The sequence below is a fragment of the Lithobates pipiens genome, unplaced genomic scaffold (assembly GCF_037356315.1).
Source record: "Lithobates pipiens isolate NorthernLeopardFrog02 unplaced genomic scaffold, aLitPip1_a1.2 Scaffold_19, whole genome shotgun sequence".
NCBI lineage: Eukaryota > Metazoa > Chordata > Amphibia > Anura > Ranidae > Lithobates > Lithobates pipiens.
In genome coordinates, this window is record NW_027507764.1 from 180,357,569 (window position 1) to 180,384,943 (window position 27,375).

A 27,375-nucleotide genomic window follows, 5' to 3' on the forward strand; every position below is an offset into this window, starting at 1 on the left:
GCAGTTGTGATACCATCCTTGGGGTTTTGGGACTGTCCCTTTTTTATGCGCTATATACAGGCCCAGACTGGCCATGGGGCACACCAGGCATTTGCCTGGTGGGCTGGGGCCACTGGGCCTCATGTCCTTACAAGAGTGGCCTGTTGATGACTAGGCCACACAGCGCAAGCTAAGCGACGACCAAGATCCGGACAGGGCTAACGAAGACCGATGTCACTGCTCACCTCCCCCACCTCATCACTATGTAGCCATGCCTGTGTCTCCTCTCCCAGCTCTCTTGCTAGGAGATGGAGATCTTGCACAGATAGTGGGAGTCTTTTCAAATTAAATTATGTTAATATGATCCAGATCTGCAGCTCCTACCACCTCCTGTCCTGCTGATAGGATGACATTGTTGGCACGGGAGACCCTGTAGAGCAGTGGTCATCAACCCTGTCCTCAGGGCCCACTAACAGGCCAGGTTTGCAAGATAACTGAAATACATCACAGCTGATATCATTTGCTGCTTAGTGATTGCAGTATTCTAGTCTGCATCTCCCCAAGGTAATACATAAAACCTGGCCTGTTAGTGGTCCCTGAGGACAGGGTTGATGACCACTGCTGTAGAGGACACACTGCCGTGCCGAAGGTAGAATTATGCGGGGGAGGCAGAGAGTAAAAGGGGGTATTGTGATTAGAGAGAAAAAGGGGGTGGAGGGGCATGACTGCAAGCGGCAGTGTGATGGGGGACTGTGATTCCTAGGGGCACTGTAATATAAAGGTGCGCTGTAACCATTACAGTGCCTCCCCTTTATATCACAGTGACCCCTTACATTACAGTGCAGAGGACCAACTCATATGACATCGCCCACTGCCTCAGCAAACACCCACAAGACCCCTTCGCCCCCCCCCCCCCAGCCCTGGGAAATTTGCTGCTCAGTCCAAAATGCCTGGGCCTATTTTTTGGCCCAGTCCAGGCCTGGCTATATACTGTATGTACTATTATGTACCGAATAAAGCATTTCTCTTTCTCTCTTCCTCTTATGTCTATTCTTGCATTTATTCTCATTGAAAAAGCTCATGCATTTTTCTTTTACCTCTTCATGGTTCTTTGACAGCAAAGCAAGCTCCTCCTTCATGCTATCTATCTGACTTTCCAAATCCATTTTTGTCAAGTTAGCATCATCAATCACTTTGTACAAGGATCGTATCTCCTCTTCCACCGCTTTTCTGAAAGGCTGCTCATTCTCATATCTGCAATTCAAGCATCATGTCATTTCCATGAAAAAGGCAATTTTGGCTTGTTGTTTATGTGGCCTGTATAAGGTCAGCTTCCCCTGTATAAAGGCGACCTTGTTATTTTATGGTACGCCAAGGGAGATTTTTGTTTGAACAACTCACAAACCAATATACTGAATTTTCACTAGATTACAGTTGATTAAAATGCAAGAAACTCAGCTTTTTGCTTAAAGAAACATACTGGTGAATACACACATTCATCCAAATAATATGCAAGGAATTCACAGAAACACCCAGTTTATTGAAACATACTTTGGGAATGTCATTTATTTCTGGGAATGCCTTTGTAAACTAGCAGTGAAACCTTTTACTGTTCAAGGTGACGTTAAGTGAATAAGTTGATTGCATTTACGTAAGTGAATCAGTTGATTGCTTTCACATTTCAGAGGCAGAGAAGACTGCACCAGCAAAAGTCCGTACACTTTAAAGGGAATGCATAGTGGTTTTGTACATTATAGAACACTATATAAAGTTTGGAGGTAGCAGCAAATCCATGGATACTGTGCATTCGGAAGTAACAAAGCCATTAATACTGTGTATTACAATCACAGCATCCAAAGAGAACATTTATCTGGAATATATATCTATTCCGAGGTCTACCTGCAGTAAGATGATATCCTTTCTTACACATGAGCACTGACTGTATCTACAGTAATTGCAGTGGTTTTGTTCATATTGTATATTTCTTTATCATGATCATTGCTTTAAAAAATACATTTATAACAATACGTTTTATTTCAATTAAATTATGATTGCATATTAGTATTTTGTATTTGCATATTCAGCCAACTGGTAAAATTCCAGACTTCTATTCTATAACTCACTATACTTATCTGCTTTGCTGAAATAAAGTCTGTATGTAAAGATTTTTTTAAAATTAAAATAAATTTTACCCCAAACCTCTATAATCATATATATTTATAATCAATTATAAATGTAATACTTATTAAAATGTCAATAAACAGAATTTTAATGCATTATATAGTGATTGAGGCTGTATTTAGTAGTATACAAATCTGAAATAATATATTAGTTGGTGAGATCCAATGAAATATGGGTTGATGCAATTTGTCCTACATATTCTGAAAATTATTATATCCACTGTCTTGACTTTAGTATGAAATAGTAACAGTAAAAAATTTTTTTTTTAACTGAAGAAGAAATGTGAACTTCCCGAACCGCCTTTTCTAGGTATTTCCAGCTTCAGCATGTGATACAAACTCAGTTTGTTACCCATGACACTAATTTTTCAGATTAGCTATTGATAGGTGTAGTATGGTCACAAGGACCTAAGGTTCTTATACCAACTCTATACTCACATGTATTGTCTACTACAACCAACAAAACTCCGCTGACAGTGCACACTAAATGGCAACAACTCATCTCTGATTTGTCCAATGAGGACAGGGCGGAAGCATATTCATCCTATTTATCTGTATTCCCGGCTGTAATTAACAAACCAAAACACCTTTATATGTTGCATCAATCATACTTAACCCCAGTTAGACTGCATGCCATGCATCGCTTGCCTGTTCCTACATGTGCTTGGGGTACTTGGGGTCTACGTGCTGATTTTGCACATCTTATGTGGCTATGTCCTGTTATTGCAAGATATTGGAAGTAGGTGATGGATTTATTGTCTGCAGTCTTATCAATACCTGTACCATCTACCCCACTGATATGTTTGCTAGGTGTTTTGGACTAGGAACAGTGGCCAAGACATACCAGGACTATGCTAATGGGAACATTATTCTTGGCCCGTAAGGCTGAGGCACTTAAGTGGATCCAACCCACTCCTCCCTCTGTATGTAAGTGGTTACACATGGTAAATCAAGTGTTACCCTATGAAAAACTCATTTTTGAACATAGGGGTTGCCCAAATAAATATACGGTATGAGATGAATGGTGTTCTTCTACCCTTACCGTTACTAATACTTGAGAGATTTGCTAAATGCATTAGGTAATAAAGTTATGATGATGTTCATGTTTTGCTTATCCTTCTTAATTCCAAGATGGTATGTTGCTGAGAACATGGACCAGGACTGTTATGTTGTAGTATGCTGCATATTTGTTATTGTGGAACCATTCTTATGTACTGTAATGTACCTCTTTGTATTGTATTCTTTTCTATACTCATTTTGATTACTTTACCAATGTTTTATATCTTTGTCAATAAAAGTATTGTATGGGTAGGGGGATATCAACATGGATGTCACACCACTTCCTCAAACTCAATCTTTCTAAAACCGAGCTCATACATTTTTCCTCCCTCACAAGCCCCTCCCCCTGACTTCTCCATAAAGATCAATAATACAACCATCAGTCCCTTCCCTCATGCCAAGGTACTAGGTGTAATCCTACACCCAACTGTCCTTTCAACCCTAAATCCAATCACTATACAAATTGTCCAGACTTCACCTCCGAAACATCTCTAAAATACACCCCTTTCTAACCGTTGAGACCACTAAGCAACTTATTCACTCCCTCTCGCCTTGACTATTGTAACTCCCTCCTCACTGGCCTACCTCTCGGTACGCTATCCCCTCTTGAGTCTATCATGAATGCGGCTGCCAGACTCATCCAGCTTACAAACCATTCAGTGTCCGCCACTTCTCTCTGCCAATCCCTCCACTGGCTTCCCATTGTGCAGTGAATAAAATTCAAAACACTAACATTAACATTCAAAGCCATTGACAATTCTGCCCCTAGCTACATCACCAATCTTAACTACAAATATCACCCAAACCGTCCTCTCTGCTCCTCCCAAGACCTTATTCTCTTTAGCTCCCTTGTTTCCTCCTCCCATGCTCATCTCCAGGACTTCTCCAGAGCCTCTCCCATCCTCTAGAACTCCCTAACCCAATCTGTACGGTTATCTCCTACTCTGTCCACTTTTAGGCGATCCCTGAAAACTCATCTCTTTTCCAAGAGGCCTATCTTGCCTCCAGCTAACAATCAAATCTTCTACTCTCCTCATCAGTTCATCCCTCACAGTTCCTACCTTTTGTTTCACCAACCCCTCCCTCTTAGATTATAAGCTTGCAGGAGTAGGGCTCCTCTAACCCTCTTGTTTTGAATTTTGCTTTTGGTGTAGTGTCTCCATACATTGTAAAGTGCTGTGCAAACTGTTGGCGCTATATAAATCCTGTATAATAATAATCATTTGTGCCTGGAAGATATTTATGCTTGAGGGGAAAGAGAATTGTTCTGAGTGAGACATTTGCTTAGGAGGAGATGAATTTTGAATGGGGGTGTGAGATTTGTTGTATGTGAGTCTGTGGGGAGCTGACCAGTGCAAGGTTAAGGCATTACACATATATTATACATTATACACTTTTGTACAATTTTACTTAAGATTTACCAAAACCATATATGTGTAAATATGAGGTCAAACCTAAACCCTTTCAATTTGTATGTAATCAGGCAGGCCCCTGCACTACATAGTTGAAGGTAAATCTCAAGTGAATTGAATAAGTAAATTGTATAATGTGTGGCCTGCTTAAATGAACGATTGTTTGCCAAGAAATTGATGGGGCCCAAGTGTGATTAGAAGTAACTTTCCACCTTGCAGCACTGAAAGCCGGAGGATTAGGATAATGACTGTCATGACACTGTGGTGTAAGGTAACTATATATGGGAATTAGACAACATCAACAAGAAAAAGAGTCATTGGCGCACAAATGAATAGTCCCTTTGTAGAAAACGCTTATCCATATAATAAGATACTCGTTATTTAAGAAGATGTCCTGTGGTTGGTCTCAATGTGCAGCTGCTAACCCACTTTGGACTTGGTGGAATAAAATGCAGAAAATAAACAATCAAAAAACAGCGCATCAAAGAAACTCGTGGTATAATATGAAAAAAACACATAAAAGATAATTTATTAAATATAAAAAACAAAGACATCCGATCCTCCTGGGATCTAAAAAAACATAAAATCCATCAATCATAACGAATGTAAACTGACAGATGCTTGGTGATAAGTTACCCCTGGTGTCTTCTATTTGTGACTTTAAGATGATAAGAACAGGGCTGCACTGCCAACAGTCAACTACACATAGGGACTTGGTGACTGTAAACAATCCTCTCCCAAAAGAAGGGGGAAACAAAGGAGTTCATAAACCAGTGCAAATAAATGGAACTATGTTCCAGAAGTCACTCACTTTATTGATGGATGAACTGTGGGACTAGGGCGCTGCCGTGCTGAGCTTGTGGACTGGAAGGGAGTTGTTCAATCCTGCTCCGTATGATGTGTTGGGCTCTGGGGTGGAGGTGCAGTGCACGCTGGATGGTATGTATCCGAATTGGACACAAGGTGGCATCTGCCTGACGTGATAGGAGGCTTGGAGCACACCGCACTGCGTGTGATGCCGCTTGTCCGAGCGGCTGTTTGTCACGTGGAGGGCTCCGTGGTGAGGAGGGTTGCCATGCCGACTGTCCTGCTTACATGTTTCGCACGCATGCGCTTTGTCAAAGCTGGCAAGCGACTTCTGGAACATAGTTCCATTTATTTGCACTGGTTTACGATTGTTTACAGTCACCAAGTCCCTATGTGTAGTTGACTGTTGGCAGTGCAGCCCTGTTCTTATCATCTTAAAGTCACAAATAGAAGACACCAGGGGTAACTTATCACCAAGCATCTGTCAGTTTACATTCGTTATGATTGATAGATTTTATGTTTTTTTAGATCCCAGGAGGATCGGATGTCTTTGTTTTTTATATTTAATAAATTATCTTTTATGTGTTTTTTTCATATTATACTACGAGTTTCTTTGATGCGCTGTTTTTTGATTGTTTATTTTCTGCATATGGGAATTAGAAAATGTATTTCCATATGAGAAATTTAAAATGTCTTGTAGCTGGTGTAGGGGTAACTAATGGGGTTTTCTTCTGGCTGGAGTTCACATATCCAAAGTATCAAACATGCATATTAGTCATGCCAACATCTGACATGTGATGCTTTTGCCAGGCAAGTGGCTCCTTAAGTTGTATGGGGGGGGGGGGGGGGGGTGAAGATGACAACCATGGAGATTACCCCTTTAAAACAAATTAGCAAGCCCCCATATTCCTTTCCTGTCAGGTACCTTTTTATTACTATAGACCTTTTTTTGTGGTAGAAAAAGACTAGTGTTTGTAGGTAAAGCGACATGCCTAATTCCAGTCAACAGTAGGCCTCTTTTCCTTAGATAAATATCGTCTTGTTTCTCAGCTCAAGAGGCCAAGAAGGAATAATGTTTTTTCTGTTTCTTTCCTAAGAGTGTAAAAATATCTTCTTGATAGTTTTTTTTTTTTCCTAAACATATTAACTTATTTGCAAAAGCATGCATAACTGTGATCATGTGAAAGAAATGATTACTGAAATGTTGTTTATGTCTCTCTGTGATTTTATTACGGAGAAATATATTGATAATTAAAATTAAATCTTTATTACTTTTTAACCACTTCAGCTCTGGAGGCTTTTACCCCCTTCATGGCCAGGCCATTGCGCTATTTTGGCAATTGCACAGTCATGCAAGGCTGTACCCAAATGAAATAATATTTTATAATAATTTATATAATTTTTGTTCACACAAACAGCTTTTTTTTTTGTGGTATTTGATCTCCTTCTTTTTTTTATTTTTTATCATATAAACGAAAAAAGACCGACAATTTAGAAAAAAAAAATAACAATAATTTTTCTTTCTGCTATAAAACATATCCCATAAAAAAGTTTAAAAAAATCTAATCTCTTAATACATTTGGGCCAAAATACAGTGCCTTGCGAAAGTATTCAACCCCCTTGAACTTTTCAACCTTTTGCCACATTTCAGGCTTCAAATATAAAGATATAAAAATTTAATTTTTTGTGAAGAATCACCAACAAGTGGGACACAATTGTGAAGTGGAACGAAATCTATTGGATTTTTGAAACTTTTTTAACTAATAAAAAAATGAAAAGTGGGGCGTGCAAAATTATTCGGCCCCCTTGCGTTAATACTTTGTAGAGCCACCTTTTGCTGCGATTACAGCTGCAAGTCGCTTGGGGTATGTCTCTATCAGTTTTGCAGATGGAGAGACTGAAATTCTTGCCCATTCTTCCTTGCAAAACAGCTCGAGCTCAGTGAGGTTGGATGGAGAGCGTTTGTGAACAGCAGTTTTCAGCTCTTTCCACAGATTCTCGATTGGATTCAGGTTTGGACTTTGACTTGGCCATTTTAACACCTGAATACGTTTATTTGTGAACCATTCCTTTGTAGATTTTGCTGTATGTTTGGGATCATTGTCTTGTTGGAAGATAAATCTCCATCCCAGTTTCAGGTCTTTTGCAGACTCCAACAGGTTTTCATCCAGAATGGTCCTATATTTGGCTGCATCCATCTTCCCCTCAATTTTAACCATCTTCCCTGTCCCTGCTGAAGAAAAGCAGGCCCAAACCATGATGCTGCCACCACCATGTTTGACAACGGGGATGGTGTGTTGAGGGTGATGAGCTGTGTTGCTTTTACACCAAACATATTGTTTTGCATTGTGGGCAAAAAGTTTGATTTTGGTTTCATCTGACCAGAGCACCTTCTTCCACATGTTTGGTGTGTCTCCCAGGTGGCTTGTGGCAAACTTTAGACGAGACTTTTTATGGATATCTTTGAGAAATGGCTTTCTTCTTGCCACTCTTCCATAAAGGCCAGATTTGTGCAGTGTACGACTGATTGTTGTCCTATGGACAGACTCTCCCACCTCAGCTGTAGTTCTCTGCAGTTCATCTAGAGTGATCATGGGCCTCTTGGCTGCATCTCTGATCAGTCTTCTCCTTGTCTGAGCTGAAAGTTTAGAGGGACGGCCAGGTCTTGGTAGATTTGCAGTGGTCTGATACTCCTTCCATTTCAAAATGATTGCTTGCACAGTGCTCCTTGGGATGTTTAAAGCTTGGGAAATCTTTTTGTATCCAAATCCGGCTTTAAACTTCTCCACAACAGTATTACGGACCTGCCTGGTGTGTTCCTTGGTCTTCATGATGCTCACTGCGCTTTCAACAGAACCCTGAGACTATCACAGAGCAGGTGCATTTATACAGAGACTTGATTACACACAGGTGGATTCTATTTATCACCATCAGTCATTTAGGACAACATTGGATCATTCAGAGATCCTTGCTGAACTTCTGGAGTGAGTATGAAAGTAAAGGGGCCGAATAATTTTGCACGCACCACTTTTCAGTTTTTTATTTGCTAAAAAAGATTAAAATATCCAATAGATTTCGTTCCACTTCACAATTGTGTCCCACTTGTTGGTGATTCTTCACAAAAAATTAAAATTTTATATCTTTATGTTTGAAGCCTGAAATGTGGCAAAAGGTTGAAAAGTTCAAGGGGGCCGAATACTTTCACAAGGCACTGTATATTCTGCTAAATTTTTTTTATACTAGTAATGGCGGCAACCAGCGACTTATAATGGGACTGTGATAGTGTGGCTGGCAATCTGACACTAACTGATGCTGCAGTGAACTAATTAACTACCACTGACATGACCAGTGACATAAATACAGTGACCAGTGCTAATAATATCCACTGTCACTGTACTAATGACACTGGGCAGGAACAAACAACGAGGTCCCCTGTCATTGAATACAGCTCTGTGTTGTTTACATTCACAGAGCTGCGTTTGGCAGGGCAGCCATCAGAAATTTTGGGGCCCCTTACACAGTTTTAGGTCTGGGCCCCCTAGGCCTGACCACCAACATTCCCCAGGGCTCACCCACTGGCTGTCCCAGTCCTTTAGTGTACCCAATTTTATTTTAACACTCTTACAGCTTATTGTATTCTCCATCCCATGTCCTCCTCCTCTAGTCCCATCCCCCTTCTTCCAATCCCATCTCCTCCATCCCATGTCCTCTTTCGCTTCCAGTCCCATCTCCCCATCCCATGTCCCCCCCCCCCTCCAGTTCCTTCCTCTCCATCCCATGTCCTCCAGCCCCATCTCCTCCATCCTATGTCCTCCTCCTCCAATCCCATTATCTCCTCATCTACTCCATCCTATGTCCTCCTCCAGTCCCATCTACTCCATCCCATCTCCTCTATCCCATGTTCTCCTCCTCCTCCAGTCCCATCTCCTCCATCCCATGTCCTGCTCCAGTCCCATCTCCTCCATCCCATGCCCTTCTCCCCCTACCCCAGTCCCATCTTTTCCATCCTATGTCCTCCTCCTCCTATTCCAGTCCCATCTTTTCCATCCTATGTCCTCCTCCTGTCCCATTTTCTCCATTCTATGTCCTCCTCCTATAGTTCCATTTCCATCATCCTCCTCCAGTCCCATCACCTCCATCCTATGTTGTTGCCCTCCTCCAGTTCCATCCCCTCCCTCCCATGTCTTCCACCTCCAGTCTTATCTCCTCCATCCCATCTCCTCCTTCTCCAGCCCCATCTCCTCCATTCTATTCTATCTCCTCCAGCCCCATCTCCTCCATTCAATGTCCACCTCCTCCAGTCCCATCTCCTCCATCCTATGTCCTCCTCCTCTAGTCTCATCTCCTCCATCCTATGTCCTCCTCTTCCAGTCCCATCTCCCCCATCCCATGTCATCATCCTCTTCCAGTCCCATCTCCCTCATCCCATGTCATCAGCCCCCTCCAGTCCAATCCCTTCCATCCCATGTCCTCCTCCAGTTTCATCTCCTCCATCACATGTCCTCCTCTTCCTGCCCATATATACTGATCATATACAATATATTGATCATATACAATATATTGATCATATATACTGATATACAATATACTGATCCCAAATACTGCTCATACATCCTCCTCTAACAGTTGCTCCTGAATACATTTCAGAGTGACTGATGATAGTTCTGAAACACTGACAGCCCTGAATCCTGTAGATGAGTGTACAGTGGGATCTGTGGGCTCTCCTGTGATCTGTATGCCGGGAGGAGATCGGTCTCCTCTCCTCTCCCTCCCCATTAAGGGCGCACGTGTGCCGCCCCCTCTCTCCAGCCACCCCCTCTGTGTATAATGGATAGATTCATGCATTGCATGATTCTATCCATGGCCGCCGCCACCCCTTGAATTCCAGTGGCAGGGTTGTTTTTTTAAGCACTTGATTAGAGCCATAGGCTCTAATAGGCTTCAAAAAAGGTGAACTGCGAGCGCAAAGCATTGTGCTCGCAGTCCACCCAGGTGTGTTAGAAAATCAAATGAATATTTGCTTTTCTAACACTGAACTGCCTCTCCGTCAATCAGGTGCATGGATCTGTTACCCGTCACCTGATTGGCTGAAAGAACAGGCACTGCAATTGGACGCCTATCAGGAGGAGGAGAGGAGACCCTGCCTGACCTGCAACCGAGACAGAGTAAGTGCCGGGCAGACGGCGTGCGGGAGGGGGTGTCACAGTGGCAACTTTTGATGGGCACAGTGGCACTATTTGGGCACAGTGGCAGCATTTGATGGGCACAGTGGCAGCATTTGATGGGACACAGTGGCAGCATTTGATGGGCACAGTGGCTGTGTTTGATGGGCACAGTGGCTGCGTTTGATGGCACAGTGGCTGCAATTGATGGGCACAGTGGCTGCGATTGTTTTTATTTCCAGAATTTGTCCGTTTTTTTTGCGCCCCCAAAAAAATTTTGAGCACCAGCCGCCACTGCTTCCGAAGATGGGATATGAATGCTACAATCACAGAGGATTAGATTGCCCAAAAAAAGCGGATTGCCCGGCTGCCATTGAATGTCTGATCCGTTCTTTGTCCTCCATCCTCTGTGCTGGTCCCATAGGAAGCACTCAATCCCTCCTCCTCCTTCCTCCGCCCGACTGTCAGTGTCTTGTGTAGACATGGGGGAGATCTCAACCCCGATGAAGATTGCGGTCTCCTTTAAATCCAGCCCAGTGACAGTCTGGTCTATTTTAAGGCGGACGGGCAGAATATCAAGCAGAACCAGACCATTAAATTACAGACCGGGCCAAGTACAAGATCGAGGTCGTGCTGAAGCCTGGAGCACTGACAGTAATGGAGCTATGTGTGCCCTTGTGTTTATGCTGAGAGCAATCACTGCAGGGTAAGATGGCCCTGTTTTACTTTCTGTTATAAAACATAAACAATAAAAACTGTAAAAAATCGAATTTCTTAATTATTTTTTAGTCTGTGTTGCATGACTACACAATTGTCATTCAAAGCACGACAGCACTGAAAGCTGAAAATTGGCCTGGGCAGGAAGGGCTGAAAGTACTCAGTAGGCAAGTGGTTAATAAGTGTGGTGAAATTGTACTTTGCAAAGAATATCAAACCACCCACATGGAAAAATAAATAAATATAAAATGCAATAATTTTGCTTGTACATAATTGGAAGATGGAAGTCAGCAGAGCTTCACCTCATTCATTAGTCTTAATAAATATTCCCTTGCAAAGTGCCTATATACCTTTAATAAATCAACGTCAACGACACTGAATCATTCTTCAGTAGTACTCTATGGTTTTGCAACAGATGAACCCTGTAGTTTAAACTTTCCTATGCAAGTGTTTCATTGCATGTAGCATTTCATTAGTATATGTCTTCTGCCATAATTGTGATACCTTTCTTTAAAGTCTTCTGCACATGCTTGTATATTTTCTGTCTGCAGCATAAGTCGGGCATTTTCCAATACTGCATCACCGACCTGTAAAAACAAGAAAACTAAAAAGGTGACTAAAATGAATTTCCCTGAATTTCAACATGGACATGGACCTATCCTATACATATATTTTTAAAGTTTGTGTGTGTGTGTGTGTGTGTGTGTGTGTGTGTGTGTGTGTGTGTGTGTAGAGCTTTATATATATCCACAACTGGTAGAGTATGCATTGTCTCTAGATGCATTGACTCAAGGTATCTCCGTGACCAAAATTACAGTTCACTTGTTCTAACCTGGCTCGATCTCTGCTGCTTTTTTATAGGTATATATGGATTGGGCAAGACAGAAGATGCCTGAGAAATTTCACCCTGGAGGACAAACATAAGAAACTAGACTATTATTGTAAGAAATGTGTTCTGTGGGCTAAGTAAGGTGCACTCCAATTATTGGTCAGGCTTGTGAATGGCGGCTGCTGCTTTAAAGAACATGTTTTATTGCTGTACACCTTTTTCATATACTATATAGATGCTAATAAAGGAGGGTTGTCAATGTAATGAAAACGATTAAGTACTTTATGAACTGTTAAAATGCTAAATAAAATCAACATCAATTTTTTTTTTTTCCATTCAGCTTTTTTTAAAGTGGTTGTGTACCCATTTTTTAATTTTTTTACCTACAGGTCTTTTCATGCAGCCTCTGACGTCAGCGGCGCATGCGCTGTGAATGCCCGACTGAAGGTTCGGCAGACTCTGCCAGACCTTGCCGGGAAGAAATCTCCTGTACGCAAGCCCGGGAATAACGCCATCGCGGCTTCGGCCACTCACAGTGCCGGAGCCGCAAACCCGGAAAACACGCTGAGAGCAAAATGTCAACTCCCTCGGCGCGGACTGGCCTTCAATACGGGGACCTCATTCTAAGGTAAGTATTTCATAATGAGCTAGTATGCAGTTCATACTATGATTTTTGCCTTACAGGTTTTTTATTTTTATTTTTTTTCCTGAGGGTATACAACCGCTTTAACAAATGAGAAAAACAGATTTCACAGTTTTGTTAGTTGTGCAATGGCAGGCTGAGCAGCAAAGCAAAACATTGGAAATGTTTTCTTTTTAAAGGAGCAGCCTTATAGATCAGAACACAAATTATTTTAACCCTTATATTTTTATAATAAATAAGTGCAATAATTGCACTAAAGCAAACTGAAAATCAAAGGCACCAAGACTGTATGGTAGTGGAAGGGACGTAGACGATGAAGAACTGTTTTCTTTTTCAAGATCAGATTGTACAGGAGAGGAGAAACAGTAGACACTGAAACTGGATTGTGGAAGAGGGAATCAAAGCCAACAGGACTTGAATATAAAAGGGTAAGAAATGAGACAGATAGGTTGGAGAAGGAAACAAAAGATGCCATGATTGTACCGTGCTGTGAAGTGGTGCAGTGGGGAAAAATCAGGACAGGAAGGTAGATATTAAGAAAAGAGTCAGAAAGATAGCATTAAGGGTGTTAGTAGGACCAGATTGTGGAAGGGGGGAAGAAAAAAGAAGCAAGTATATATATATACACCGATAGATAGACAGATAGATAGATAGATCCTACATATGGACCTCAATAGGGCAGGAGCTAAAGTCAATGACAGTTGCTGTGCTGGGATTGAGGTGTAAACAGGCCACTACCCAAACATTTCTTATTTATATTTGCCCAGGAGGCAAATTCTTAACTGCCCTTACAAACCACTTTGACCTACAGGTAACCCTAGATTAAGGCTTACCTGTAGGTCCAAGCAATATCTCCTAAACCTATATGGTTTAGGAGATATTTTCCCAAAAACAGGCACCGCTGTCTACGGCGCATGCGCCGTAGACAGCGGCGCGCAGGCGCACTGAGCGCGGCATTCTCAGCGACGGAGCTGCTGCGCGTGTCGGCTCCCGTGCGCATGCGCGGGAGTGACGTCATCGCGGCTTCGCCGAATGACAGTGGCGGAGCTGCGAGACCCCACCAACAAGATGGATGCGGCGGACTACAGGGGACAGCGGCGACTTCGCTGGCTTCTGTGTCAGGTAAGTGACACATAATGGGCTACTATGCGATGCATAGTAGTCCATTATGCTTTGCCTTTGCAGGGAATGAAAGAGGAAGTAAACTCATCAGGGTTTACTTCCTCTTTAACCATGCTTACCTGTGTAATGTAATAGGGCCACACAAACCATAATTGGCTTAAAGGAAGAACATCACATTACTGGGCCCTGTCATATTTTGTAAAACAATATTTAAAGTGGGAGCAAAATTAAACCTTTTATCATTTTTGTAGCGCACTACTCCCTTGGGAGCTTCTGGGTGTGTTCATACCTTTCTGTTAACTTGCTCAGCTGTTCCACTCCTGCATGAATTCCATAAACAGCAGACAGTCCATGATAACTTTAGAAAACTTTTATTACTTTCTTGAAGGATGTTACATAGTGGTTAGAGAATATGAGTTGCCTCGAACACTCTGTTTTCTATTTCTGTCCCCATGTCCTTTCCTGTAGTGAACTGACCAATGCCCCTCTGAAAGACATTGTGGTATGTGGATGTTAGAAGCCCCAGGCCTCACCTGCCTATCTTGACTCCTGCAATCCTCCTGGCGTCAGTTCAGGAAAGTCCTTGACGGATAAGTACTGCTGGGTTGCACTCCTTTTGCTCTCTCCCATCGACAGTCCATGATTGCCACAGAAGGTCGATCCCAGTTTACTCTGTCCTCTTTGCAGCTATTTCTTCCTCCGCATGGTCGGGTAACATCCCAGGCTGGGATGCCCGGTCCACTCTTGCAGATTACATGATGGATGTGGTTGTGACCCTCAGGCCTTCAAGTCTGTTCCTGCTATCCAGCGCTGGGGTCTCTGAACCCCCAGACCTTCAAGCCTGCTCCTGTTCGCTACATTTCTGCTGCTTCTTTGCTTCCAACTCCTCCCATGCACCCCACAGAAGCATGTGACCCCAGCTTATATGCGAGTCCTGCCCCTGACAATGCAATTTATTGATTGCTCCAGGGCTCTCCATACAACCTGCCTGCACCCCAGTCCCAAGTCCACCTCCCTTCCAGAACATTTCCAATGGAAGGTACAGAGGGATCTTTCTGGGTCAGAGTGTAGGTGGGCACACCTCCCTCTACTCTGTCACTTCCCTCTCCCAAAAACAGACAACCAGGCCTAAAAGTGCAAGGTCCTGGTTAAATTTACCTAACACTTATCCTATCCAGGGGCGTAACTATAGGGGGTGCAGCAGGTGCGACCGCAACCGGGCCCTGTGATGCAGGGGGCCCATGCAGCCCCCTCTACATATGGCTGCTCTTTAGTTGTGCATTCCCCGCATGACCTGTGTCCTCGGCCGGCTCCTCAGAGTACCCCTCTCCTGCTCCATGCATTGCCACTCATTGCCACTCAGTCCGATGTCTGTTCTGAGTCCCGCCCCCCCCTGAGTCCGGCCCACACTGTACTGCATACTTCTCCCTGGTAAACAAACTTTAAGCACACAGATGCAGTGCAGCCCTATGAGAGCCCCCCGGAGGACACTGCAGGCTTGTCTGCCAGCCCCCCTCCTCCCCCGTCATACACAGATGATGAAAGGTCTTTCTGGGAGATATTCTGATCGCTTGTCCAGCACACTGGATGGAGCTCAGGCCAACATGGATGAGTGCGCGGCCTACAGCTTGGTCATGGTGAGTGAGAGGACCCCATCCACCACACACCATTACATACCCCCTCCATCTCCCCCTGGGGACCGGGACCCCTTCTCAAGTGGGGACAGGGACCCCTACCTCCCCTGGGGACAGGGACCCCTCCTCACTTGGGGGCAGTAACTTCATCTGCCCTGGAGAAAAGGACCTCATCTCTTCTGGGGACGGGGACCCCATCCTGCCTAGGGACAGTCCCCCAATTGGGCACCTAAAAAAATAAATAAAAAATAATAAAAAAAAAAACGACTGATACCAGTGGTGGAACTACAGGGCTCACAAAGGTCATACCTGTGACCACGCCCTGGAGTTCCGCCGCCGGACTCGGAGGGAAGGGCCCTGGCTGGGGTTCAGGGGGGCCCTTCATGGTTTCTTGCATCGGGGCCCTGAAGGTTCTAGTTACGCCACTGATCCTATCTAAACCTATTTAGCACCCACCTAAGTGTGGTGGGCGCTACACTTTTAAAATGGGAAGTTTCGGAGTCCGGTGTGTGTTGCACCTGAAACACTCTTTCAATTGTTTTTCTGGTGCCTCTGTCCAAATCTCTTCACTGTTGTTAGAAGATAAAGTAGAAGTGGAACAGGAAAAATCCAAAATATGTCAGTTATTATCAGAACAGAAGGAGAGAGCAAACCCAATACGGACACCTGCTTTGGGTGTCCCTATATTTAGACGAGAGAGGAAATCCCCCAATGAGAAAGAAAATCCCACCAACAAACATATTTGCTGTACCGTATTCTAGCTCTACTTAATCTACATTAAACTTATTACATGTACAATTGTAAAAGATTACATTTAAAATTACATGTGGAGTCCTAACAGAACTTTGATAGTCTCTAAAAACCCAAACTGTTAGCCCTTGTGCGCACGGTCGGAGATTCCGACGAAATGTGTACGATCGGACCGTTTTGTCGGATAATCCGACTGTGTGTGGTCTCCATCGGACTGTTTCCGTCGGAGTATCCGACATACCAAGTTTTCCAACTTGTCGGTAAAATTTTCCGACAACATGATCCGATCGGACCTTGTCCGATCATGTGTAGAGAATTCCCATCGGACAAAGTGCCATGCATGCTCAGATCAAATTCCTACACCAAAGCTATTGGCTACTAGCCTGAACGTAGTCCCATTGTAACGAAATAACGTCATCACAATCTGAACGATCGGACATTCCGACAACTTTGTCCGACCGTGTGTATGCAACAGTTTCGGACAAAATCCGTCAGACAAAATCCGACAGACAAAATACGACGGATTTGGTTGTCGGAAAGTCCGACCGTGTGTACAAGGGCTTAGACACCCTCACTGCCTGAAATAAACACATGAAGGAACAATATTCAATATTTTTTCATGAGAAAGTTTATTGTTGGCCTCACCATCTAAAAATTCTGGTTGCTTTCCTGACATACTGAAGCGCTTGCTTCTTCATTGACCCAGAGCAATACAGAGATCAGGATTTCTGGATCTGCTCCTGCAGTGACAGATTTCATATTGCTTTACATTTTTGTTTTTAGATAGAGTAGCAAGGGTTAAAATCTCTAACTTTTTTTGCACTCTTTGTTCTATTGGGGAGAACATTAAAGAATTTTCATAGTTTAGTAACCTCTTAATTTTCGATATGGAACGGACGGTCATTTGTCCAATAATCTCATCATGTGTACCAGGCTTAAGACAGTTGTCACCAAAACAAGCATTCTCTTTTGAAAGCCTTCCCCTTTATTTCTTTTTGGAGGGTTTTCTTGGGGACACAAAAAGCAATAAAACATTGACAGAGTTGATATCCCTTCCAAAAGTTGTCCAAAAAAGTTTTGGCTCTAGATACAGCACACTCTAAGGTTCAATAACATTATGTACTGTATAATATATATATTTTAAAACAGATAGTTTCTTAGTGATGTTGGCTTTGTTTTTAGAGCCATTCCCAGCTGCAGAATACATTTGGGATGCCTCTGTGATGGTATTGTATGATGAATTTCCTTAATTATCCAATCCTGACCAAAACGCCAACTTCAACCTCTACCTTGCTTCACTGTTGCCTGCAAACACTGTTGTCTGACTCCAGTTATTTTTTTTTACCAGTAAATGGGCACTCTTTCCACTGATCACAAGTGTAAGGGAGCACTGCACTAACCACCAGTGTAAATATTTAGGGTGGATTGTGTGAGCTCCCCAGGCTTCAGAATGGGGAGGTTGTGTGATGTAAAGGTTCTGTGACTAAGCCTGGGGAACCTGAGGACGAGGAACTCTCAGAGAGCCTGGGAAAGCATCAAAAGGGCCACTTAGGCTACTGTTGCTAATAGAGATGCTGCTTCTTTTGAAAACTGTACCATTTGCTGGTTTCAGCTTTAAGGACCCCTTTGCCTGTACTGAGGTCCATGAGAGACTTGCAAATCTGCAAGTCAGGAAGGTTTTCTGAATTTCTGCTCAGATCAAATTCCTAGACCAAAGCTATTGTCTACTAGCCTGAAAGTAGTCCCGTCGTAACAAAATAAAGTCATCACGTTATGAACGGTCGGATTTTCCGACAACTTTGTCCGACCGTGTGTATGCAGCACCAGTTTCAGTCAAAATCCGGCGTATTTTGTTGTCGGAATGTCCGACCGTGTGTACAAGGGCTTATACATTTTACCATGTTACAACCAAAAATATAAAACAGGGTAAGTATTGTTTAAGGAAACTGAAAATCGGGGTGGGGGTTGTTGGGTTGAACATGTATCTTTTTGTATTATTTTATTATCTTTTGTATGGAAAATATTTCTGTGTCTACTGGAAAAAGAGAAAATTAAAATACAGTTGAATTAAAAAAAAATTTAAATGTAAAACTTCCTATCAAATACCTACTGTAATTTTCCTTTCCTGGTGGACTCCATGGCAGCACACATATGGGTAAACCCCGCCTCTTCTCAACTCCTATAGGACCCCACTCCCATAAATTTTTGTTCAGAGCCATTCCGTAACTAGCTTACTCATGACACTGGGAGGGAACTCCTGCTGCCATGGAGTCCATCAGGAAAGGAAAATTATGGTAAGTATTTGATAGGAAATTTTCAGTTTCCCTGACAGACTCCATGGCAGCATACGTATGGGAACTAACTAGCCATACACCCTATGGGTGGGCAATGCTGAACCAAAGGCATTAATTTATACCGTCAAGAGACAGGACCTTCAAGCCAAAATAAACAGAGGATAAAGAAGCAGACTCTACACAATAATGAGACATAAATGTATTGATTGAGGGCCACAAGTCCACTCTACAGATTACATTGGGAACCACATGCCACCAAGATGCCTAAGATGTAGACACACTCCTGGTCAAGTGAATTGTCACTACCTCCAAAGGAGCCAAGCCCTCCACTCTGAGCCTGTCGGAAGATCTGGACAACCAATGTCACAATCGTCCTAGATGAGGCACGTGTAGCTTGTAGATTTAACTTCACAATATCTGAGAAATTCTTAGAACCATAGAAGAGGCAAACTTATACATAGTTAATGTGTGAACACTATTGGGGTAAAGCAGCAACCTCATATACTGTACACTTTGACACAGGTATCTATTTTTTTTTTTTTTACACTTGCTAAGTCACTCATAGTAGCACAGAAGTCTGATCACTGTTTTGTAAAAGGAAAGGCACTGTTGAGAGTCAAACTGAGAGTCAATTTCTTGGTTCCTATGAAAGACTAATGTATCATTGGGAATTGAGTCAAGCATAGGTAACAGCACCACTCACTCTAAAAAGAACATCAAGAAAGGTTCTCCATGATTGATGCTTCAGTTTCTGAGACATTTTATGCCGATGTGAAAGCCACGAGAAATGTGACCTTGACAGCAGGTCTTAAACGGAGACAGCCCTAGAACACCAATTCCTGAGAATTCCATTAGAGAACAGGAGGGAGGTTCCATTTGGGAAGCCTCTGCTTACTCTGAGGTCTAAGCCTAGTTGTTCCCTTAAAGAATTGCTGGACAGATGTATACTAGCAAATTCACTCTGAGGGAGCTGACCGATAGGACAAGATTTAAATCTGACAGGAGGAAGCCCAGAATATTTTGAACTTCAGGATCATTACATGATCCGTCAGCAGCAAGCATGTATTGCATAAACTTTGACCAGATTCTCCCATAAACTTGTGGTTACTCTCCTAATATTCATGAGAGTGAAGATGACTCTGGAGGAGCAGCTGAGGACCCCCAATCTCAAGAACCAGACACCACTGTGTTGGACATGGATGTAGGATTGCACCCAGTGACAGACGGTCTGGCCTGAGGAGAAGGGGCTCTGGGTTTCGGTAGCTGAGCTGTGCTAGCAAGGGGGACTATGGCCTATTTGGCCAATAAGGCAACATTACCTCTACCACCACAACTTCTGTTCTGGGTCTTCATAGAAACCCAAAGATGGCTGGAACTGGAAGAAACACACAGGTCCCACTGCATTTCCAATGATCCGTCAGGGTATCTGTCCTGAAGCCTTGGAGATACCGGCCCCATGTATAATACTTCTCCAACTTCTTGTTGCACAGGGAGGGGAACGGATCAACGATGGATGGAAGGACTCATTCTACAGAGCATCCACTTGACTATTGGATCCATAGACACCAAGTGCCCATAATGTTAGATAATAAAAGGCATGCAGGTGGGAAGAAGACAGGGCCAGAAGTATTCTGTTCCAGATCATCAGTATCCAGAGGCAAAGCAATGGTCCTCTTGATTATATTGAACTTAGCCCTGAGGTAAACAAGAGACTGGGTGGGCTCCAGGGGGCTCTTTTCCAGATTCAGCAGCCAGACGAATTTGAGAAGCATTGAACAGACTGAGCTCTGGGCTCCAGCAGCTTTCCTCTGTCTTGGAATAGTAGGAGAAGGTTATTCAGGTAATGATGCAGGCGTATACCCTTTGTTTTAATGAAGACTATATCAACCAATAAGACTATGAAAAGCATGCTGGGCAATGTTGAAAGCTTGCATGGTAGACAAGTGAGCTGGAGATGGTCTTGATCTACAGTGAACCGAAGAAACAGAAGACTTCTACAATGGGCACATGCAAGTAAGCATCTTTAGGTCTATGGAAATGAGCCTGTCGCCTGGCTGGACCCCCTATTAATAACGGACAATGTCTCTGTCTTGAACTTCTCCTTTTGGTGAAAATTGTTTGAGGTGCGTGAGGTCTATAACCTGGCCTCTGCAAGCCATTCTTCTTCATGACCTTAAAGAGGGGCAAGTACATGCCCTGAAAGTGCCAGTCCCATTCTGGGACTGGCACTGCAGCACTTTGTGACACCAGAGACTTTACGTAATACAAGAGTATATGCTTCTTTACCTCGGCGTGAGGCAAATCTGTGGAAATTAATCTGAGATGAGGATGACATCTGAAGGACCATGCGTGTTCTGAAATGACCGATTTGACGTTCCAATAGTCTGAGTCACAAAATCAGCTTCTCATATACCCCAGGTCAAGTTTTTTTTTTTAGCAGACGTTTGAGGGAATATCTAGCCTCTTCACGAGTTCTTCCTAAAATCCTGACCTGGTCAGTAAAAGCGTGCAACCCTTGCATGCTATGAACTTTGTCTTCTAGATTGTGCCGTCTTCTGGCCTAGCAGGCGCCGCTGCGGAGGGAAACCCCTGACTTGCCAACTCTGACCTGGGTTATGGTGCTATTCAGCTTGTTGCCAAAAAATGAAAAGTCATCAAAGGAATCTTACACCACACCTGCTAGAGGCAGGGACAGCAAGCCAAGGCCACAGCCATATTGCTCACTTAGCCGCAACTAACGAGAGCATAATCACTATGCGGATGATGTCAATTGAAGCCTCACCATGGAAACTGATGCCCGCTCTGGCTCCTGAACTACCAGATCTTTGGCTGCTTCATCTGAAAACACTCTTGAATACTGCATCCACACATCCAAAATGATGTCCCTTAGTTCTGTTAGGAATGGGAAATTAGAACGCTCTCTCTGGAGGTGCTTAACAAACTTCCTCTTGCTTTGCAGGAGACTACAGGTTCTATCCATGTAAATGCCCTCTTCATTGCCTTCACCAAAGGCGTCACAAGGGCAAAGTGACTCTCAATCTCCCTCTGCCTCACTGTCTGAGGTCTTCATAGATGGATGGCCATCCTAGTGGGAGAACATGCCGTAATGGCTGTTGGACATTGCGTGTGGCTTGTACCCCACCCTTTAAGGGATTCTTGCACCACAAGCCTCAGAAGAGATTACATTTGTTGCAAATCACCATCCCTTTCTCCAACCGACTGGGCATAGCATGGCTCACATAGAGACTTGCCCTCTGGGACCTGAGTCCCGCATCCCCAGCAGGATCCTTCCTTGGAGCACCTGACATGGCAGTGGGTGTGGTGCCTAGAGAAGGATTCAGAGCTTCTGCTATGAAGGCTGGACCTTGATGGTAAATTATGATGACTAAGTCTGGAAGAAGGATTTTGATGTTGTGACCTAATGAGGTCTTTATCATCTCATGCAATGTATTGTCAATCTGACCTAGAAGGACTCACAAAAAAACTAAATAGGGTAGAAAGGGAAGGGTTAAAAAACTAAAACAAAAGGAGTGCCCAGGCAAGCGAGGAAAGAAATGGGTTAAACACACCCTCTCATACCTGCTGCACAAGGGCTGGCCACAAGGAGGGCAATGATACATTCATAGTGTGAAACTGCACAGACATCCAACCTGCACAGGTGATAGAATCATAGCAGGATCACACACATAGGCAGCACACAAGGGTGTTAATGCAGAGCATATACCTGTGATGATTGCACACAGCATTTTGGGAAACTGCTGCAAGCTGCCCACAGAGAAATCCCATTATCAACAGTACTGACCGCTGATTACATTTCTCCACTGTAATGACTCGACATGGCACCGCATTCATAGCTCGTCTCCGCGCGTTTTCCGGGGCACAGCTTGCCAAACACCTAGGCCTCAATCGTGGACACTTTATCCAAGGTAAGACTTCAACCATTCTGGTCCTTAGGAGGAGTACAAAAAAGTACAAGTTTCTTCAGTGTTGTCACATGAAAAGATATGATAAAATATTTACAAAAATATGAAGGGTGTACTCACTTTTGTGAGATTCTGTATATATGGGGGGGGGGGGGGGCACAGGATTCTGGCTGAGAGAGATATATGTTGTGCCCATATTTGATTAAATGTAATTAACAGTTATATTTTCTTTGGATAGGCCAACTGTTTGTGGTCAAGTTATCTCTCACTTCGTCTATTGCAACTCTCTATTTACTGGCCTCCCTCTACATGGGCTATCCCTCCCTTCAAAGCTATGTTTACCATAAAAAAATACATGCACATGATTTTGCAGGAAAATGTGTTTATTTTTTTTATTTTTTTTACAGGGGAGTCTGCAATGGCAGGCTCCTGCAGACACAGCAAACAGCTCTCTGTCAATATATCTGCATGGGCAGAAAGTTTATCAGCTGTAGGAAGTGTGGATTAATTACAAGAGCTTTCATCAGTTAATTGAGAACTACAAGCTGTCTACCGGAGTGGGAGATGGATCTTACAGTTTAATTATCCACAGATTCCTGTGACACTGGGTGCAGGGAGAGGATCCCCTGTGCATTGTCACGGAGGGGTGAGGGGAGCGAGGGGGGGTGCTGTATTGCAACTTGCCAAGTGTTACACCCTAAATACCAATGTAACATCTTACTAAAGGTGAACTTATCCTTTCAGTCAATCATGAAGGCAGCTGCCAGACCTTAATAAAAACAAGAAAAAACTTTGCAGTGCAAATAGTTTAAGGGAAATCAGTTCTATATTATCTGAATACTAGACTGAAAACGTATAGTTTTAGAAGAAAATATGTTCCCACCTGCTCAGTGTCAGGCACCCCACTTTGTCAATCCCTCCACTATCTTACAATTGCCCAATCAATACAATTAAAAATACTCCCAAATTTGGAACTCCTTGCTCTGCACCCCAACCAAATGGGCAAGTTTGGATGCACCTAGCATCCTAACCTACTATAGAACCATTATCCTGGACCAATCTAACAGTGCTTTCCTGGGTGCAAATTGAACAAATGGTGCTCCAAACAACACCGCAGCTGCTGCTCTCCACCCTACACCTGTATCTTGAGCCCAAGTGCTCATATCTCATTTCTGTTACAGCAACCATAAAAAATCTGGCCTACCATCACACAGATCTACAAAGGCATCCCCAAACATCTTTGGCTACTTCCACTTTTATTGATGGAACTCATCACATCTGACCTATTACTAAAAAAAATGGGTCACAGCAGGTATCCCACATGTTGGAGGCCTCTTTATAGGGGATAAACTCATCACTTTCTCTGAACTTTGTTTTAACTACGATCTTCCCAGATGTGACTTCTTTAAATACCTCTGAGTCAGAAATATCCTTTCCAAAATTGACTGGTCTAAAGTTCTCTTTTGTTGACTTTATTCATCACTATGAAAAATCAGACTCTCAAACAAAGGGACTCTCATTCATTTACCGTCTATTCCTCCAACCACACTACAAAATAAATCAATATCTATGACCTACTGGAAGAACCACCTTAACTTTACCATCCCTGCTACTCTATGGCACTCTACGCTCAGAGCCCCGCTAAAAGTTTCTACAGTAAGTGCCTCTCACACTGGAAATTGGTGGTACTATACTCCCTACAGCTTACCTCCATATTACTAGATCATTTGACAAAACGCTGGCTCAACTGTGATCAGCCAGAAACTCTACCCAAAATATGGTGGCTTTGTCCTATCTTCACCAGGTTCTGGGTGGTGGTTGTATCGGTAACTTGTACACAAATGACTCTCACATTGTACATGGCTGTCCTAGGCGTAGGTGTCCAGGCCTTGTCTCATCATATACAGTCATTCATAACTTGCGCCCTCATTGCTGCCAGACCAACTGTTATGAGACAACTGAAAACCTCACAACCACCTCATCTATAAGGTGTTATTCATATTCCCAATGACCATTCCCTCCTGGAATTCTCATATGCTAAAGCCCATCTCACAACTTCTAATTGTCATGACCAATGGACTTTATGGCTGGCAGACAACAGGAGAGTTCCAGTCTCTTAATTTCACCTTACCTTTCACTCATGTTTTCACCTCCTTATCCAGGACCTAAATGCCTTTTATGACTAAAATACACTATACTGCCAAAAGTATTGGGATGCCTGCCTTTATGCACACATAAACTTTAATGGCACCCTAGTCTTGGTCCGTAAGGTTGTTTGAATGTTTGACCATTCTTCCAAAAGCGCACTTGTGAGGTCAGGCACTGATATTGGACGAGAAGGCCTGGCTTGCAGTCTCCGCTCTAATTCATTCCAAAGGTGTTCTATTGGGTTGAGGTCAGGACTCTGGGCAGGCCAGTCAAGTTCCTCCCCCCCCCCCAAACTCGATCATCCATGTCTTTATGAACCTTGCTTTGTGCACTGTGCACAGTCCTGTTGAAACAGGAAGGGGCCATCCCCAAACTGTTCCCACAAAGTTGGGAGTATGAAATTGTCCAAAATGGAACTAAAACAACCCCACACCATAATCACCCCTCCACCAAATGAATTGGAGAAGTGGTCCAATACTTTTGACAATAGAGTGTGGATGAGTGAGTTTGGGGTGGAGGAACTTGACTGGCCTGCACAGAGACCTGACCACAACCCAATAGAACACCTTGGGGATAAATTAGAGTGAAGACTGCAAGCCAAGCTTTCTTGTCCAACATCCGTGCCTGACCTCCCAAATGCGCTTTGGGCAGAATGGTCAAACATTCCCATAGACACACTCCTAAATCTTGTGGACAGCCTTCCCAGAAGAGTTGAAGGTGTTATAGCTGCAAAGGGTGGGCCAACTCAATACTGAACCCTATGGACTAAGACTGGGATACCATTAAAGTTTCTGTGCGTGTAAAGGCAGGCATCCCAATACTTTTGTCAATATAGTGTATATCTTCTAAGATCTCAGGGATCCTCACTTTTATTGTTTAACACTCTAGATACAATCTATGATGTATTATGACATTGTAACTCACTACACTGTGTGCATTGTTTATTATTTTTCACCATTGTTTTTGGCCTAAAAACTCTAGACATTCTTGTGGAAGTTGCTGGATTACTTTTATTGTTGTTGATGCACTGTTTGAAGATATGATTCTTGCCCCTTATTTCTTTGTACAGTATCTTTTAAAATTTCTCAAAGTAAAAGATATATGGTAAAAATAAAAAAATACTAACAATAACATGCAAATGGAAAGGTAAACCAGCTAGAATTAAACTAATCGTACTTATGCGCCCGGCAGTACAAGGGGAATTGGCTTTCCCAGACCTTTATAAGTATTATATGGCTACACAGCTGGTGATGATAGGGAGATGGCTGAAACCGGATGGATTTGACTCTGCCAGGATGGTAGAGGCCGCAGTGGTCCAGTCGCGGGAGGCACTACAGTCATTGCCGTTTCGTGGATTAAAATATAGGTCAGATCTGACGCCTTCGATGATTACGTCAGTAAAAATATGGAGAGCAGCCATGGCAAAAGAAGACCATTTGAGACGGGGTTTATCCCCAAACACTCCATTATGAAGAAATCCAGAGCTCCCACGTTTAGATTCCATCCAAGATCCAGGGGCATGGACTAGATTTGAGATTAAAAAACTATCACAAGTTGTACCCGAAGGGAGAATTATTTAATTTGCTGAAATAAGAAAATGTTGGAATATACCTGGGAACTACACTTTTAGATACATGCAGTTGGTCCATGCTTTATTGGCTCAGTTCCCGAAGGGGATTCCACAATTGATAGAAACAGAATTAGAGCAAATGGTAAGGAAAAAGACCAAAAAAAAGCTACTTTCAATTCTATATAGCTACCAGGAAATTTCATCCACATATTCTGGTCTTGTCCAAAGATAGTGGTATTCTGGAGGGAGGTTTTGAAAGTAATTACTATAGTACCATCAGTCTCTTTAAATCAAGAGGCAGATATCTGCCTATTAGAACTAGTAATATCACCCCTATAGGAAGGAGAATACAGGTGGGTCTGTTGCTTTTTTTATGCTAGAAAGACAATAGTGCTGAATTGGAAGAAGGCGGAAGCCCCAACGTTAATACAGTGGAAAAATTTAGTAAATAGTAATCTACCACTATATAGGGAAACATATTGGAGTAGAGGACATGGAGATAAATATGAGAGAGTATGGGCAAGTTGGATAGAAAATTCCATAACGGCATCAGGATAAAACAGTATGGAGATAGGGCAAGCCACACCAAAAGGGGGGGGGGGGGGAGGGATAAGAGGGATATGAATGTATAAATGTATGTGTACAATTTTATAGTATTTGAGGACATGAATATGAATGGATTTTATGAAAGCTCATAAGAGAGCGATGAATGTAAATGGTGAAATGTATAATGGATATGTAAAAAATCTAATAAAGAGATATTTAAAAAAAAAACAATAACATGCAAAGCCATTCACAACTCTGCCCTGAGCTACAGTACATCACAATTCGTGTCTCAAAATATCACCCAACCATCCTCTCTGCTCCTCCCAAGACCTCCTGCTCTCTAGCTCCCTTGTTTCTTCCTCCTATGCTCACATCCAGGACTTCTCCAGAGCCTTTCCCATCTCTGTAACTCTACCTCAGTATGTCTGGCTATCCCCTACACCAGGGGTGGCCAACCCGCGGCTCCCGAGCCGCATGCGGCTCTTTGCCCGGTTCCGTGCGGCTCTTACGTTACTTACGCTACTGGCTATGAACTTCCTTATTCGAGTCGAGTCGTACGTCATCATGTTCGAATCCGTCGGAGTTTGGTGTGATTGTGTG

At 43.1% G+C, this 27,375-nt stretch overlaps 1 protein-coding gene across 1 annotated transcript in view; it reads right to left on the reverse strand.

Annotated features, from left to right (window-relative positions):
- The window catches only part of BFSP2 (beaded filament structural protein 2), a 63,619-nt gene that overhangs the window by 24,287 nt on the left and 11,957 nt on the right, over positions 1-27,375 (reverse strand). The window contains exons 2-3 of the mRNA XM_077491523.1: positions 11,821-11,903; positions 1,077-1,233 (exon numbers count right to left, since the gene is read on the reverse strand). Coding sequence (XP_077347649.1) covers positions 1,077-1,233; positions 11,821-11,903 — 240 coding nt within the window. The remainder of the gene's footprint in view (positions 1-1,076; positions 1,234-11,820; positions 11,904-27,375) is intronic.